The following is an 18,864-nucleotide window of genomic DNA, read 5'->3' on the forward strand; positions in this document are numbered from 1 at the left end:
ATGATTTGCTGCAGATTAAATTATCCTTTCAGTTGGGATGGGACAATAGAAGGAAATATTCCCATATTTCCCCCCCCAGAGCAGGTGGTTGAAGCACACTTCTGACACTGCAGCAATGCAAAGTGATGTTGTCTTTACCAAGCACAAGCATAGATTTGAATTGGATAACTGCAAAAATTGCTTATCAAGGTTGGAGATTACAGTTACCTCAGAAAGGATAAGATGTTTTACCAAACATTGAACTTTAGCATTAAAACAGTGAATACCTGGATCATGGCATTGTAGAGTATGAAGAAGAATGCTTTATCTTTAATCTAGTCTAAACAGAGCCTACTTCCAAGTTTTACTAACTTTCATATTTTCTTAAAAATAGACTTTCGATATAACATCAGTAGTGCTAGAGTAGTTTATGTCTCCTGCCACAGAGAACACTGTCCCAGCTGTTTCCAGTCTTACAAAAACGTAATTAGACCGTGTTGAGTTTGTCCGTGAAGTGGCAACAGAAACAGTTATACCACATCAGGAGCCACTTTGTTTCATTGTCCTTAATGCCAGTATTTGAAATCCAAGCAGAAGTATCCTGATGGTCCAATATGGAGAGTAATGAGGAATCTCAAGCCTAATGAGCTAATCTTCTAAATAAAAATGCTGAAGTGTTAGTTTTCATAGAGATGTAGACCCCTACAATAGCACCAGCTTCCCTAGTTTGAGGGAGGCTCTTTGTTATGGTCAAAGATTACTTAAGTTTCCTTTTCAAAAATTTTTTTCTTCCTTTTTCATAGCCGTCCTTGTTAGTGCTATATTGTAAGCATATTTTGAAAGGAGAGAATAATCTCCTTTTCCCCTTTCCTTTATTTAAAGTTTTTTTCTTTATTTTGAACTACACGATCATTTTAGAGATACCATCAGAATGACCTTTCCTTTCCTAACAACTCTGCCAGGAGGACATCAAATTGAATGTTTCATTATTAGCCTCCTACCATTCAGACAATCGAGTGACTTTTTTTTTTAATAATTCCAAGTTCAAGAGTTAAAACTTGGAAAATTATTAAAATCAGTCATGTTTAAAGAATGAGATAAATTTTAAATGCAAATTGATATGATTATGCTGAAACTTAGAGGTATAATTTATTCCAGAAATATGCAAAAAATGAATTTTAAGTATATATTATTGAAAGTTCAAGTATTCTTGCAAACTTGAAATATATTATCTTTGTGGCATGCTCATATATATATATATCTAAAAAAAATTATGTTGACTAAATGGTAACAAATGAGCCAGTGTTTACCATGGTAAGGAGTACATTGGGGACATAACCATTAGACATGGGTAATTTACTTTTAGCATTATCAGTTAGAAATACTGCAGTTGAGTGGAATATTTTATTACATGAAAACATCTGTAACCAATATATCCCTTGGGAGGCTTACGTGACCTGTGATCTGCTTTGAAAAAAATGTTTTGGTTTTATGAGGCTGCTCAAAAGAAGTATATGCAGCAGACTGTGTTCCAACAAATCTGGAAGGGGCTCCCTCCTCTGTGCACCTCCTGGAAATTTCTGGGAGCTGCAGCAATGTGTCTGCATTCCAGGCTGTAGTCTTCAAACTCACTCCATAACCTGTGACACTGAAAAAGACTTGGGAAATGTGTACAGTCATGTACTCTACCTTTAGTACTACTAAACTTATTAGTATATTATATGTATATATATATAAAATATTCAATACTATTCTGTGCCACATAGTGTTTCCACACAGTAATCCTTGCTATGAGGTATCCTAAAACTATATCTGTCAGAGTAAGGTTTGATCAAAAAGCATGATGCAGACATCTGAAAGTGTATTTATGTTCTATGAAAGTATCCTTAGTATGTTTCTCAGGACTTGCTATATACCTTTTCATGGCTGCTTTTTTCCCCTCTCTCCTTCAGTGAAGCCAGAATATGTCATCCCAACTTAAATTTGCAAAGCAGTCGCCTGTGCTCTAGCCTTCATAGTGCTTTGGCAGGAAAACAAAGTACCCAGCTGCAGAGGACTGTCAGTCAAGGCCTGGGAACTTGGGGAGCCAGGAAGACAGAGGGCTAGACAGTCTGAACTTGACAGCCCATTAGGTACCTGACCTTCTGCTTAAATGACTATTGAATTCTTGAAGATGTGGATTAATACTTTCTTTTATTCTGGGAGTTCAGAAGTGAGATGGGCAGATAGGCGTGCCAATTAGAAAGGGCTTTGCCATGGAGTGCTGTGTGCCCTACAGTGCAAGGCTGTACTGCGAGTGGTGTCTTAGCATGCTATTTCTACAGAAAACTATTGAGGAAAAACTGCAACTTCTTTACAGAGGGGGAAAGCCGTCACACCCACCTAGGATCCCATTGTACTATAACACTGTAAGTGGAGGCAAAATTACTTGTTTCTAGTTACTTGGCTACTGCCTACACCCAGAAATCGAAACTGTCCAGTTTATGGCCATAGGCATAACACAGGCATGTTCCAGACCATAATATGTCAAGAGGTTTTTTGGCATAGGGTACTAAAGTAATAGGTTTCATGCCAGTAAGACCACTGCATTGCCCTTCTGTCATCACTTTCAGTTCACGCATCCTCCATGCAGCTCTGCAGACACAGGGGCCCCAACACAGCAGAATAGAGGGAATTTCTCAGCCAAAAAATCGTTTATCCCTTGAAATACAGTGAGCTAGTGCTGCTTTTTAAAAAGTCTGCCTTTTATGGAGAATATTTAAGACTCAGTCTTGCCCATTGAGTACTTTACCAGTGCAAAGGTAGAAAAAAACCTTTATAGGCATGTGAAACAGATCTCTTTTGTCTGTGGTGATAATACTGTGCCTGGGATTGGGCTGACTGTGGAACAAAGTGTAATTCATCCCCAAATTTCTATCTGTTTGAAAGAATGAAAAGTATGTGCTAACAGGTTGGTGGCAGTGCATATCGATTGCAGGCATAGAATTGGGAAGAGTGCAAAAGTTTTGACTCAGCAAGGAGAGGTGCTGCAAGGTCTTTCCCAGAATGGAAAATCTTTCACTTTCTGTGCCCCAAGAGGTAGATGAAAATGAGTCTTATGGTATTTTTTCCATGTATGAGACAGTCCCAGGCAAGGCAAGGCAGGCTTTGTGTGACACAGTTGGGTGAGCTTTGTTTGGAGGAAGTTGTATCGTTTATCATGGAGGAAGCCACATAATTTCTCATTCGTGACCAGAAAAGTTTTAGATATTCTGAAATCAGTGCACAGACAATATCTAGAAATGGGACAGCTTGTTTGTCTAGTTTTTTGAGTCCAGTAATGTCAGGAGGTGGAAAGTTCAAGTCTAATGTTACTGTCTGCACTCTCATTTTCTGCTGATGGGATATAGAGAAGGCTATGGGGAAAAGCACAAAAAAAGGGCAACAAGCCTAATGTAATGAGGAAGGAAAAGGTATGTTTTGTTTTGAGAGAGGCAGGTGAACCTCCTATTTGGAGCAGAAATGTGTTGCAAAGTTAGTGTTTACACAATGTGAAAATATCCCCATTGTTGCCTCACACCAAGGAGCTGATAACATGAGAAGCTCTTTGATCAAACACCTAGGTAATTTCTTAGTCCTCTGCTATAATTCAACATTTAAAAGGCAGGGAATGTTCTCCCACCACAGATACTTTTTTAATCTCTGACATTTCTTTGGAGAGATACTCTGAGTAATTTTGAAAATAAAAACAAATATGTACAAATGCAGCTTTTTCCTTGAAGTGGTGTAAAGGTTTCACTGGAGAGAAATCATTAAGTAGGATGAAAGCAGAGTAGTGTCAGACCAGTGTCATGACAGCGATTGTTTGCTGATTCCTACCCACTCCATCCCAAATAATTGAGTTAAGGAATGTTATTAAATAGCACATGCTAACTTTTTAGTTTTGCAGCAATTAATGATTTATGCTGTTCTTCCGTTGACATCATCTCATGTCACTGGAGTACCTTTTAACAAGAGGTATGTAGTTCTGGTAATCCCCAGGAAATCTGCACACTGTTTACCAAAACCCACTGGTTTTTAAAGAAGAGTTGTGCTTTGCCAAGAGCCTTGGAGCATGTCAGACTAGAAAAATGCTTCGTTTGATGCCTGAGAGGAAACAGTGTGTGTGTGGACATAAAATCTTATGCCTTCATGGTAAAAACATAGAGGTAATTGGCTAAGCCATGGTGTTTTGCTTCCAGAAACAGGAGGGCAGTCAGGCCAACCGCTTTCTTACTGAATCTTACTAGCAGGTCTGCAGACAGAGGTTTCAAAAAAGCACCTAACTTCACACAGCTGATGACAGATCTTGCTGCTTACCTACAGCAAACAAGCTGAAGAGCCAGCTTTTCTTTTCTCTGTTTTTTCATCCAGACAGTCAAAACTGTATTTTAGTTTGTTCTGAACCTGATATTGCAGGGGTATTTTTTTGTCCTGCAGGCTTTCCACTTAAAGAGTTTAGTGACTATAAACATGCAATGCTCTTTTTTACCTCTGCAACCTAGTTGCATTAATCCACTTTAGTGCTACTTGGCACACGAGGTGAAACAAATGAAAAACTGTATTAATTATTCATCAGCTAAAGTATCTCTTTCAGTGTTTCAGGTTTATAGATACCTTTGCATAAACTAATTGATTTTAATCATAATATTCCAAGTAGTTTTAATTAATAATTTAAATATAATTGTTTTGGTAAATTCTTAACCTTATTCTGAGCAGCTGGCACTGGAAAACCGAATTTGGCAGCGATTTAACTTCAGAAATATGGAGCTAGTTTTCTGCAGCTGTTATCAAATGAAATTAGTAACTTGAAGGTGTGGAATTTTTTTTTGATGAAAGGCTAATCAAGTCCAAATTCAATTGCGTTCAAATCTAAGATAAAACATGAAAAAAAAGTGTGGAGTAGGGACAGAGAGTTTCCTAAGGCATTCACACCTTAATGTGGCTGAGCAGGGGAGTGAAGGAGGAGGAAGACGTTAGTGCCAAAGCAATCACATCTTTTATCTCAAGAACTATTTTCAGCAAGGTATGCTGATCTTATTTTCCATCCTCCCACGCTTTGGATAAGAGTTTCGGGAAACTTTATTCTTCCTTTGCTGGGTGTGGATCTAATAGAGATTTCAATACCAGGGCACTACCAACCTTTCAGGCAGACTAGTTGTTTGAGTCACTCCAGAAGAAATTAAGGTATGTCAGTTCAGATAGGAAGCTGATTTACTGTGATTTTTCAGAAAAATCTCTACTTCCTATGCTAGTGTTGCAGACTTTAACCACTGTCTGTGTGGACAGAAATATTGTTTGCCAAATACAGTTCTCCCATGGATGAGAGAGGCTTTTAACACTGTAGCACTACGAACAAGTGGGCTTGTGGTGGCAGAGCTTTATAACCCTAAGGAGCAGAGCATGGGATGGAAACTGGGTGAGAGCAAACGCTTCCAGATGGGTGCAGCATCCTCCCGCAGAGGTCCTGCATTGGTGTGCTCAGTTTGCTGGCAGCACAGGCAGCTGCCAGCCCTGGCTGCAGCGAGCTCCTGTTTCTCTGTCTGTCTCCTGCTGCACATCTCTGTTCCTTATAATCCCTGCTGCCCTCCCAGCAAGTGGGGTCCATCCTGTCAGTAGCAACACAACGTGCCATGTTGAGGATGAAGACAAGGACAAGTATGAGGCCGAGGCATCCTGATGTCACCACTGCCCTGCCAGCCTGCACCACAGCAACTGCCCCAAGATAGGGCATGGGGCGCTTCCCAGCCTTACGTGGAGCCAGTTTCAGTGGCATTAATTACAGCTGTGGTTTGGATCACTTTGCTTGGCCATTAAAATCCATTCCACAACGAGTAGTATTGAAGTGAGCAAGGAATATTTGTGGTGGCTATGGATTTCCTCCAGGCCTACAGGAAGAGTAAATTAGTTACTGAAAACTTGACAGTTTGTCCTGAGTGCTTAACTCCTTCCTCTCTGGAAGCTGGCTTTTCAGAGGCAAGTGACTTTAAAAGGAAGTAATGTGCCTGATGCCTTTTTATTCCCCCACCCCCTCTTAACGGTAGAGCTGTAATTGCAAAACCAGCCAGAAGTGATTTGTTTGAAGAGGAAGTGTGGGAACTTCCTTTATAAATATTGCCTTTCCCTTCGTGTGGATCCAAACGTGGTTTCCTCTGCTGGCGGAAAAAAAAGTGCTTGAACTGAACAACAAGCACTTTTTCCCGTAGCTCATGGCCCATGTAAGCATGAAAGAAAGCAGTTTTATTTAAAAAATAATAATGATAAAAAAAAACAAAACCAAACAACCAAAATAAAAAGGCAGGTTGCTGCTCAGGGAAGAACTGAAGTTGGCTGGACCATGGGGTCATCTGGTTTTTTGCCCAGCCATTCCCTGTCAATGCCTGCAGACAGACGTCCTCTGCTCAGAAGTGTGGGGCAAGTTATGGTCCCGTGGAGGGGGCTGGGGGGGAATCAGTGTTTACAGAGCCTGTGATTACAGAACCCGCTGTGACTTGCTCTGCAAGATAGGGCAATATCAGCCCAAACCCAGCTCCTATCGCCGTTTGGAATGGTTTCTTTTTTAAGAAAGCCTCAACATATGTATCTTTCCTAGTGAAGTAGAAACAATAGCCTATACCCTTCCCCAGCCTAGAAATACCTTTGAATTCTTTGCAGAACAGGGGTTCACCTGCCAGAAAAGCAGCTACTTCCAGGGAATTGTCTGTGCTCAGCAGTACCAGGTAGGTTAAGCTCACAGGGAGGGAGCAAGTTTTAACCTGACAGGCTTAACCCTGCTATATTGTTGCACTTTTTGAGGGTTGGTTTTGTGGGGGTTTTTTGTTGGTAGTGGGTTTTTTGGGGTTTTTTTAAGTGCACAGTATTAGAGTGTGTGGGCTCCTTGGGTGTGCAGGCAGCCAGCTGGCCTGGCTTGCTAACACAAAAAGGTGCAGATGATGGGAGTCAAGGCAGGGGGTCCATTTCCCAGCTCTGAAGAATTCCAAATTGGGAAGACAGGTTACAGAGAAAGCAAGGGAGAGTGTGGAGGGAATCAGGCTGATTCTCTGAGAGGCACTGAAGATGAGAAGAGCCCTTCTGCCTGATTTGAAGGAGAGAAGTGTTCTTATATTGCTTATAATAAGGCAGAGAGTTGTCTTGTTCATTGGATTTGATGGGCAAATGAGAGATTCCTGGTATTATAACACTGGATTGATGTGATGCTTTCTGATCTGGCCAGCGAGAGGCATAATCAGGCCACTGTTTTACTAATGAGAGGTTTCTGATTTTTATACATTTCTCAGTGGGGAAGAAGAAATTTCACTCAAGCTTCAAACTAGGCTTTGTAGTGGTTCATTTTTGCACTTTTAGAAACAAACAAAAGAATAAAATTTGCGGCGCAATGGGCCATCCTGGGAAAAATCAGTCACAATCAAAGGACACACACGAAACTTCACTGATCTTTCCACTTGGGCCTGGGTGAGGCTTGCCTGGCTCACCATGCTAGTAGTTCTCACAGCCTCTCATACCTTGCTTCAGAGGACTGGACATCCCAGTGCAGGATGACAAAGGAGTGGGAAGTGAACTTTGGGTGATTTTTACTTTTTAAATAAAATCAAAAATAAAGCTCTCATCTTTTCACTTCCTCCTTTGTTCAATGTCATGCAAATGCATTTAAAGCCCTACAGCTCTCAGGATAAGCTCTCAATCCTTTTATGCCTTTCTCCTTGTTTTCTGCACCATCTTTTGCTGCTATCTCCTTATGTCACTTATTCTCTCTCATTCATGCTGCATTCCCCATTTAATGATCTTTATTCCTTTTTACCTTCTTACAGTTAACATTTTTTTTCCTCTCCTTTTTCACACTCCCACTGTCATGCCTGCTCCTTTTTCCAATAAAGCAGGCTGCATTCCATAATTCAGGGAGTAAACCTTCAAATTCTTGTGCAAGTACTCCCACTGACATGAAGAGACTGCAGGACTGGGTCCTAGCTTGGCAGATGTATGGGGAAAGGCAGTGGAGCCAATTTTAAAACAGTCTTAATTAATTTGGTGGTTTGTATTGCTTTGGTTGACTATTAAGATACGTATTTCTAAGCTGAGGTGTGCAGCAGTGGCACTGTATAAATAAAGAATTTTAAGAACTTGGTATAAAAAACTTTATAGAGGTAATATATTGCTTTCAGTCAGGGGAAATGGAGGGACACCTTAAAATCAGTTTTACTAGCAGCCTGTGTTTAAAAAAAACCTTCTTTTTTCTTTTTGTTTAACCTCCTGTGCAAGCCTGGGCATGTTTGAGGCTCCCAGGATCCAATTTCATGTAGTATCCTATTTCAAATCCAGGCCAGAGCAGATCGATCGAAAATCAGTGCTGTCAGAAATAAAACTGCCTGTGGAAAGCCTTCAATGACATGAAGATGAAAGGGGGAATGTAATGTAGCAGATACTGATTTTCTTTTTTGAGGTGTGAGGCTCTGAAGCAGTGTGTCCTTGAATGTTGCACCATTTACCTTGATTGAACAGTAAGGTTGTAGGACAATTTTGGTGAATTTTTGTGTTCTTCAGTTAGTAGTTAACAGCTGTGTTTTGTGAAGGGGGAGTGGTTGGTGTTGCTGGGGCTGTTTCAAGCCAAAGCAGAAGCTGTAGAATATCTTACAGTGAGCATACAGCTACCTGTAAGTCTGCACAACACCAGAATAACACAAGATTCCTATTAATTCTTGTCAGTGAAATACTTACTGGTATTTTGAAATGATTGAGCAACTTCAGTACTTTGAAAGCTGCTGGTGAATGCAAACTAGTCGAACTGATCTTTGTTTATACTGGTTTTTAAGGTTTTTAAGATCAAACATAGATGGCAGTCTTCTTCATTTTCCTTTATAATTCTATGACTTCTCTTCCCTGGTCCACAGAGGCCAAAGGTTCAAAGTAAAAGAGGATTATCTTAGAATTGAGAACAGAGAGAAACAGTAATATTGTTTTAGGATTTTGAAGGAGCAGGAAAGTGAAGGAAAAACTAAACATGTGAGCTTTGGTTAATTTTGAATTCTGGGTAATTTAAAAATTTGACTATGCCAGTATTGTGTTGAATTCCTGGAAAACTGTGAGTAAACTTTGTTCTGCTGTGTAGTGCTGGTCTGTCTCCTGTCACCTGCACTAGGTGATGCTTGTGACATGGTGAGCATCTTGCACTGGTGAGAGACCACTAGGTTGCACAAATAGGTCCCTTGCATGGAGGCAGTGTGTCATGGAGGTAGTGTGTCATGGTGGCTGGCCTTGGCCCCATTTGCTCTCAGAATAAGGGAGGAGGCTTCAGAAAAAAAAAGGTGGTGTCCTCACATTCTAAAAAAGTGCTGCCTAAAACCAACCAAGAGAATAGCAGTAAGCCAAGCAGAGGAGAAAGGAAGTTAGTAAAAAAGCTCTGGAGTTCATGTGCTAGAAGTGGACTCTAGTGTCTGTGGACAAGGAGGCGGAGAGGGCAGAATGGAGATGACCAAGAGCCACTTAAGCTAGAGAGTCACAGGTGAGGGAAGATACTGCATTGATGATATATCGGTATGTAATAGCGTGACACTGAGTTAATTAGAGATGTAAATACACTGCAGTGTTTAATGTATTAGGCTAGTATTTGGTATCACCCTAAAGTTTTTAATAGTAAATTCTATATCCTGTTTCCATATGGACATGGTCTGCATGATGTAAAATCACCTTCCCAGCACTGAAATATAAAGATCCATTCTCAAAATTAAGCTCAAAAACAGTATGTAGTTTTATCTTATGTGCTCCATCCTATCAAGGGCACTGTGCTTGTTAGCTCAACAGCCGGATGAAAGTTCCTTGGGCATATAAAGGTCTATATGAAAAGTGTCTGCTCCATATGTTACATATAGCTGAAGGCTCAGGGGAATAAGGTCTGTGTCTGGGAACCGGATAGTACAACTTTCTATCCCTGACCCAGTGCCTGACCTTTCTAACAAACAAATAAAAGACTCCCTCAAAGAAATATGGTTCATGATCTGTTTTTAGCTCTAGAAACAAACATTAAAAAAAAAAGCACTCAGTGTGCTCCTACTTGTACTTACAGCAGCATCAGCTTTAGGTGCCACAGAACAAGTGCCACACTTTGTAGTTTGCTGCTTTTAAAAGCCACTATTTCCTTGGCAGTCACAGTGCCAGGGTGGCACATTATCCACTTGCAAAATTTTGCTCTTGGACACAACTGATCAGCCTGAGTTTATAATCTTTTTGAAATTGTGGTATCTGAGACCTTGACCCTGAGAACAGAAGTGCAGCTGCCTGATGAGAGAGAGGGCACTTGCAGGGTGGGGAGGTTGTTCATAGTTGTCCTGTTTCTACTGGGTTATTGACCTCTCGTGATGGTCTTAACTGCATACAAGGTGGTCTTCATCCTTTCCTCCTAAAGATGTATTTTGATCTGAAAGTCAGAAATTGTGTCATGTGGAAGGTGGGAGCAGTTAAGTGTGTTCACACTGCGACAGGGTAAGAACTAAGAGTAGTCTATTGTCAGTAATGCCCTGCTGTTCTCTGTGGGTTATGGAAGGGAGACGGAGTCCCTTCTGAAAAGCAGCTCAGGGTAGATTGATTCCTAATTCAGGAGGCAATCCATGGCAGGACTCTCTCTGTCAAGCCAATGAAGAGAGAAGAAACAGGAAGATTAGCCTTGTTAGACTGAAGATAGCTTGTGTGAGCACCCCCCCTACCCACTTGCTTTATTTGTGCTCATGGTTTCTGTCAGCTTTATAGAACAACTCCCCTATGTCATCCAAGTACTTTTAGTTTCAGGTCAGTCTGCAACTGCCTCCAGCTATCAGAGGACCTGTGACAGCAACATGTACTGAAGTTCCTTCAGTTCAGGCAGTCCATTTTGACTGGCTGGCTGGCCAAACCCATACCATGGAAGACCAATTCCTCATGGTGTTCCAGTGTAAGATACTGAAAAAGTTATGCAAGAGGGAGAAGGAAAAAAAAAAAAAAAGAAACCTTGTGGCAGATGGTACCACCTGTGTCCATCTAAAGTCATCCAAAGCAGTGTGCCATTTGAGTGGAGAAACCTGGAAAATCTGATGATTCAGTCTGAATACATAGGGAGATAATGAGAGAGATTTCTGGCTTACATCCCAAGCCTCTTGTGAAAAAGGCTTCCTATTTTATAACACAGAAAATTGAATACAGTTTGGTAGCATCATTTTCTGGAACAGCTGATTACCAACTACAGACTAAACTGCCCAGTGTACTCAGGTGAGAACTGGCACATAAGTAGTCCACTGACTCTGTACCAGTTCATGGGTTATCATTGAGCCTCTTTTTCCAGTAAATAAATTTCTGATGTTTTTAGCAAAGGACGCACCTTTATTATTGGGGGAATAGCTGGCTGAACACAACAGTCAGGGCTGACAGCATTCAATACATTTTCCAGGCTCAGCCAAATACTAACTTCCATGTACTTCAGTTCTTGCATCTGCAAAGTTGGGAGGTGAACAAACTGTGCAAGACATGCCTAAATCACTGTTCAGCAATGCTTGCAAAAATGCTACTAAGGAAAGAGGCAACATGGATATAAAAAGCGAACTTCTCATCGTGATCCATTGTTTCCTTGCTGACTACTTCCACCTCCTTCCTTCTTGGTTGTCGTTGACACTATTATAATGGTTCACATCCCTTTGCCACTTCCTTTTACTTCTGAATTTTCTTTTCCTTTACATGCTTAATTTACACCAGATCTGTTTTTCCTGTTGTCAGTAAGATATCAAAAGAAATCTGCCCTTTCCCTTGGTCCTAAAGTCCAGTTTTTTTGTCTGTTTGTCTCTTGGGTTGGCTGCTTTACTTACACTTCCCTCCTATGACCTTCCTCAGTTCCAGTCCAAGCCTGTACTCTTCAATTATGCTGTATCATGCAGCTGTGGTCTAAATATCTCACCCAGCTCTTCTCCCATATCCCTCATTTCACAATTTTGCTGATTATCCATGTACATCCGCTACCTGGTGAGTGCTCAGGTTCTCTCAAACAGATTTTCCCTGGGAAGAGATAAATATATGTAGTCTTAAGGAACATCTTCCCACAGAGATATAGGGTATGATCACAGGAAATGAAATCCCATGGAACATTATCAAAATAAACTTGGTTTAGTACTGTGCAGCCTCAAGGAATGTGAAGGGAAAATAATGCTGCTGATGTTTGCGTCTTACTTCCAGGAGAAGCCAATGTTGTGCAAGTCTCAAAGTCACATTCAGCTGGTATGAGATGGCTTTGGAGAACAGGTGGTGGATTTTGTCAGGTGTTTGGGTCTCTCTCCCCTGGGAACTGCCATGCAGTGATCCTTTAGTGCGTGTGTTGGCTTTTGCTGCAAACTATTTAGTTGTGCATTGGATGCTTTGCTGAAAAGCAGCTGGGAAATAACTGTGTAAGGAACAGGTTGAGCCATTCAGCACTCCCTATGTCTATTGCCTGGGATATTTTTTTTGAGGACAGTTGTCATCTTCCCATTCATGTTGGACAATCTACATGAACCTTTTTTATCACTTTTTTGCATATACAATGATGTTAAAGATGTTAAGGTATTTTATTCTTCCCTAGAGGGACAGACATTGTTTCTCTTCCATTCTTAAATGTTAGATTGTGGGAGGTGCAGAGTACTCCATTGATAAGAGTATGTTCAAGCTCTAGCTAGAGGAGTACCAAATCATGCAATAATCCATCTGTAATGCCAGGCATTCTTTCTGGTAATATTCTTTCTGGTAATATATCAGTTGACTTCTCAGTTCTTCAGTAATTAGTTGTACATCTGTGAGCAACTGTCCATCTGATTTATTATCCAAGCAGCTATTGAAGTGCAGAATATTGCTCCATTTAGCTTCAGGATTGAAAGTTACGGTGTGCTAAAGTTGTGTTTAAAATGTAATAAAACTGACTGTATATAAACAAATTACAAGTTTATAGGACACTATAGATGATCTTAAATCTATATGTTAAAGCTCATAAATTTGATGTAATTGAGCGTAGCTTAATGCATATGAATATATTTGTAATTGTTGCCTTCTTTTATTTAGAAAGAAGATTAAACACTGTCCTGGAAAATAACTTGATTGTAGTGAAGAACAGTTAGTGGAAAAGTGAATGTAAGTATTTCACAGCATGTGCCTATTAATTATGTTTGTAAACCATTGACATTGGTGATATTATAAATCATGCTAAATTGGCAGCATAATTTACCAAAAAGACCACTTTTAGTATGGCAAGAATGCAGAATGTGATCACTGTGCATATGTGTGTGAAGTATAGAATATCTATTACATAGTTTTCAGTATGGGGCTGTAGGCTTATACGTACCTAAATGCTTTTAATGGGGCCACATGATATTAGTCACTTGCATGCTTATGAACTGTTCACAGGAAAAATGGCAACATGAAGTTGTCACTAAGTGCCCTTAAAAAGGAAAAAAACCCATTACTCCTATATAAATACCCACAGGGATTCTTAAATTCAGTAAGGTGGACATATTTTCCATTTCCAGAGGAATTTAGTCTAACTTGGAATAATGCAGCCAGTATATAGTATTTTTCAGTATACTTGCTCCAAAGATGTGAGATTACAGTAGAAAAAGATTGCACTGTGGATTGGCAATTCAATTTACAGTGAAATACAGCAGCTGCAAGTTCCAGGCTAAGTGCATCATTGCTCACTTGAGGTCACTTTTTCAAACCTGGAGTCAATAGTTCTCTAACAATAAGAGCTTTGGTTCATTTTCTGGAACCTTTTGAAACTGTTACTTTGCTGGTGAATACCCCATTATTTTTCTCAAAGTAATTCCTTTCCCTAGCTGTATTTCATAATAAGGTGAACTCACTAACTGTGTTCCTGCACATGTATATGTACGTACATATTTGTTCATGAAGCAAAGCCATATCTCTGCAAGCATATCCCAGGAGGCTTTGAGTGGCTCTGGTGTGCAGGGCAGTGATAGTCATGAATTTCTAGCTGCCGCAGACTCATTCCAGTGTTTTTTCATATTACATTTTTCCCACGATCTCACCTTCCCTTTCCTAGAGCCTGACTGAGGAGTTTGGAAGCAGTCAACTAAGCCTTTCCAAATGCCAAATAAAGTATAGAATTAATGACTTAGATGTCAAAATAGGACATCAATTCTGTCTTAAATATCTAAAGCTGGGGTAGTTTTAATTTTAGCCTTTCAACTCCTATAAACTTGTCTTCAGTAATTAGTGGCTGACCAATAGTATTGAAACAGTGAGATACTGCAGGAACTGCATACTGTATTGCAAAATTTTGTCTGGTTTATGCAGAGTTGTCTACTGATATAGGGTTGCTTGAAATGACGATCCTCAGATTTGACAACACTGTACCTAAGTTAAAGATTTCCAGACTAGGCTGTGTCTTGATTCTTTACATTACTGGTATCTGGCCTAGTTTGAAATGTGTGTAGGCTTATAAGTTATAAAATCAAGTCCTTAAAACCTTTTGATGTGTATTGAACAAAATAATACAGGGTTTGAAGTAATTTACTGGGACCAGTCACTCTAGTTGTTTCAGGGTCCTAAAAGTACATCTCAAATGACCTTGTTCACACCAGTGAAGAAAAATTTTTTGTCAGTTCCTTTCACATTTTTCTCACCAACTTGATCTTCAACTTTTCTCCTGGGAAACTAGGGAAACTTGGGAAAGGTTATCTTCAGTTCCCATTTTTGTGAAACAAGCAGAATATTGGGGGTTGCTTGTTTGTAGTTTTTACGTGCCTGTTTAGCAGGAGAGCACCATTTGAGTATGGGTTGAACTCTAAAAAAATATCTGCCCAGTTAAAATGTCATTTCTTGTATGTATGTTAAAACAAATAAAAGACATGAAGCAAAGCTACCTTTTAGGAAGCTGAGTAGTATAATATTGACAACGTGATTATCAGCTGATCTTGAAACTGGCAGAGGAATAAACACATCATGCTGCAAAGATGGATCCTAGCACTTTGTCCTTGATGTAAAAATAAATGTGATCTCCAGTATACGTTATTTTTCTGAGATTTTAACTTTGTGCATGTGTAGATTGAGCTCCAGAATGTAAACCTTCTTGATCTAGCTCTTGCAGCTATCTGACATTAAAACTAGAGATTTACCCTTCTATAACTTCAATAATTTTCAAAAATTAATTGGCCTCATGTTGGCTGGAATTTTTGCAGTAATACAAAATTAACAAGTTTATGTGGACAGGAAAAAATACTTTTCCCTGTCTACTTTTAGTTTTATATCACAAAAGTGGCTATGGAGATATTCTCATATACAAAGTCAGCAGAGCCAAAGAGAGGAAACAAAGCACCTGATGGGAACTGAGAGGAGCAGTGGCTTTATCTGCAGCCACTCACAAACTGGAGGTAGAACCCTGAAACTGTGAAATCCAGCACCTCCTCTGACAATCATCCATTTTGATGTAGCACATCCAGAATTATTTATTAAAAATTTTTAAGTAAAAATTGAAAATTAATTTTGAAACTTGAGTTTGAATACATTATAATGGTTTGTTAGGATAGCTGGTAGGATTTTGGCTTTAGCTACCCATAAAGCCAGAAAGTGGAATAAACTTGCTCTTCCTCATTCTAACCCAATGAACTTCTGGACTGACCTTTCAAAAAGATGAAAGACAAAGCTAGGATGCTGGAGGAATCCAGTGAAATGTTGGTTTGCTGTGTTTCTTTAACCTGATGAAGAGGAGAAAGGAAATGGAGAAAGTGAGGGGGTTTTCCCACTTAAAAAATAAGGAAAGGCTAGGAAACATGTAAAATGGACTGGAGGGATGATAAACAGCCAATTGTGTTTGATTATAGTGATGATAAATCAAAATAATCTTCAGGCAGTAACTGCAAGGAGTAGGAAGGGAGTGTGTACCTTAGGGAATCAGGAGCAGACACCATCAAGTAGAGCACAGGCAGGAAAGTGCACAGGATGAGGGGAAGAACACTCAGCCCTGATTAGATACCAAAATTAGGTTCTCGCTGCACGTCTTGTAATCTGCGATCCCAGGAACAAGTTCTTAATGTAGCACTGAGTGTTTTGTTCACTGTTCTCAACAGTATTTCTTATGTAAAATGTGTGCACTGGCACCGTAAATAGCCTGGTTCAGACACCCTTGTGAAGGGTGAGGACCATGTCATGTCATGTGCTGTCACTAAGCTTTGCTGCCTGGTAGGCAGATTCCTTCTGGAAGGTCTAAGGAGATGCTTTTTATATTTCTAGGATTATAAAATATTTTCTAAAAAACAGTGTCCATCTCAAAAATATCCACCTTAGTTTCAGAATCTAGTCAGCTATTGTAAAAATAATTGCTGTTTGTAAGAATTTGACTCCTCTATTGTGAATGCTATAAATAATTCTCAGCAGTGTTTGGACAACATGGTAAATAAGGCATAGAGCCACACTCGATAATGAGGAGAAAAATAAATATTGAGAAGTTAGTAGTTCATTAAGTTATGTCTATGCTGTGCATGAAAAAAGACAGGGGAACAGGGGAAAAAATCTCCCATGATAGAGACTATCGTGAAGGATTCATATAAGGAACTTTAATTCTAGATACAACAATCAATCAGTCTTTAGTCCTCAGAATCACCTCTAAGACACATCTTTAGATCCACAGGACTTAAGTCACCAAAACATTGGGTAGCATTTGTTCAGTATCTTTTGCATGCCTTGGGCAGCGGGCAAGAATGTGACATTGCAAAATGTCCCCGTAGAATTTCTGCTGCTGCTACTCTGAGACCCTAAAGGGCATTCAAAGGCAGTACACATGGTTTGCATCTGTTTTCCTGTATGTGCTTCCTGGCATCTCTTCCAGTATCTGTGTCCCTCCCGTCTTTTTTCTTTCCCTTCGGTTCTGTCTTCCCTATGTTCCCTGGCTAACATTAAGGAGAATACTGCAGCTCCAGAAGAGATGACATCTCTGCACTACCAGCTTGAGTAGCCTGTGACATCAGGTCAGGCTGTAACCAGCAGCAGTAGCAACCACAGGAAAGCCCTGCATAATGATCTCTGCAGGGTGTGCAGAGCAGCTTGTTTGGAGCCTTATTTATGTTGCTGTTTACTTATATGCTATCAAATACAATCTTTTATTTCCCTCTAATTTAAGTTTATATTCACTGGGTCATGTAAAGGCCAAATGTCATGCCTTTGCTGCTATATCTTCACAATGAGAGTGCCCATGGTGAAAGTCTTGCCCTTGTCCTGCCCTTATTATCAAGTGCAGAGTGATTGCGAGAGTACTGGCTCCACAGACAAGCCTTGGCTCTCCATCTTCCTCTGGCAGAAGCCTACATGGGTGGCAATCTAACAAAAACGTTGCACAGCTTTATATGTATTTCATATCACTAGCTGCAGAAGAGCTATAATAGAGTTTTGCCCATATGTTGGCACCTTTCCCTCTGTGGAGAAATGAGGCCACGTTTTATCAGTAGCTGCAGTGCTTGAATACCTGCAGCATGTTATATACCTCTCACACTTCACTTTTAGACCTGTCTTGTAAAAAATACTTGTAGCTTAGTTATAAAAATGTGGTCTATTGGAGGGTATGGATGTCCTTTCTCCCTAATTCAGTAACACTTGACCAAGGCTACGGGTTTGGTTACAAGACCCCCAGGAGAGAAGATTCTTGCAACAAAACTCAGATTTTTATTTAGAGGTATTCATTAATCTTTCTTGAAACACAGATCCATGTGTCAGTCTGTCTTTCTCAGGTTTCTCTGAAATTATCTCCTGGGCAATATGTAGAAAAACAAATGGTAGATTCTTTACCATTTTGGGAGAGGGATGGAGACAAATTTAACTTCAAAATACTAGCTATTTTAAATGCAAAATGATCCTTCCTTAATTAATACTTGGCAAAGCATTTTAAAGATCAAAGTGTCAATATTAGCTAATTCTCATGACACACCTGTCAGGTAAGTAAAAATTATATCCATTTATAGCCTAGGAAGCTGAAATACTGTCTAACATCAGCATTTTCACAGTTACTACCTACTTAATTTACTGAAATAAGTAGTCTAATTCTCAAAGGTTCTTCATATTCTTAGCTGTCCAAAACTATACTTAGAACTCAAGAGTATTTACACTTTTGAAACCAAGTGCAAGTATTTTGGTATAGAAACATGAGTATTTGTGGCAGCTGAATATGAGGGATCCACACTTAAAAGATTTTTTCCAAACTTAAGCAGATCTGAAAAGCCTAGAGCTGGAACCTATATGCTGTTAATTCCCAGGCTGGACTCAGACCCCTGCACTGCCCAGCTCTCCTGGCTCAAGGCAAAGGGTTGATTCTCAGGGGAGCTGCAAAAGGTAGGAAGTATAGATAAGTTTGGGAGGATCCAGTCTTCAGAGAGTTTTTCTTGCAGGAAGGTGTGTATAGAAGGAGTGTTTAGATGGGAAGAGAGTGCTTGAAGTGGAAAGGAAAATGGTGTGTGATAGAAATTAATTTTTCTACCTCCTGCTGTTGCTTCCATTAGAGATGCAGGTTACCTTGTTATTTCTGTCATGACTCTTTCTCCTTTTGTTACAGCATCAGCAGAGTGGTATAATTGGGCTGGAGGACAAATTTTTTGCTGCTCTATTGAGCAATGACTGAAAAGGAGAGGGGATTTTGAACAAGTGCTGTCTCCCCTTCAGTATGCGGTGCAACTTGTTTCCAAATGGTGTTTTAGTTGGAGCGGTGGTGGTTGTCAAGTGCCTTGCTTTGTCTGTGCAAACAGTTTTTGTAACCTGTTTGCTCTGTTCAGTGTGGCAATACCCAGCCCTGAATGCAGCACAAAACTCAAGGATGGCGTCACTCCATCCCGGCCTGTTCTCCCTCTCGCAGGAGCAGGTGGGAACGGACAAAACCCTAGCCAACGG

General features: G+C 40.1%; 1 protein-coding gene across 9 annotated transcripts in view; it reads left to right on the forward strand.

Annotated features, from left to right (window-relative positions):
- Positions 1 to 18,864, forward strand: part of PLXNB2 (plexin B2) — a 257,577-nt gene that overhangs the window by 127,114 nt on the left and 111,599 nt on the right. For 7 of the 9 annotated variants that reach the window (XM_064656177.1, XM_064656175.1, XM_064656179.1 and 4 more), the window contains one exon: positions 13,039 to 13,107. The exons of the other annotated variants lie outside the window; for them this stretch is intronic. In XM_064656177.1, coding sequence (XP_064512247.1) covers positions 13,106 to 13,107 — 2 coding nt within the window. In that variant the 5' untranslated portion in view covers positions 13,039 to 13,105. The remainder of the gene's footprint in view (positions 1 to 13,038; positions 13,108 to 18,864) is intronic. 9 annotated transcript variants of the gene reach the window in all.

Source organism: Pseudopipra pipra, chromosome 5, assembly GCF_036250125.1.
Source record: "Pseudopipra pipra isolate bDixPip1 chromosome 5, bDixPip1.hap1, whole genome shotgun sequence".
Lineage (NCBI taxonomy): Eukaryota > Metazoa > Chordata > Aves > Passeriformes > Pipridae > Pseudopipra > Pseudopipra pipra.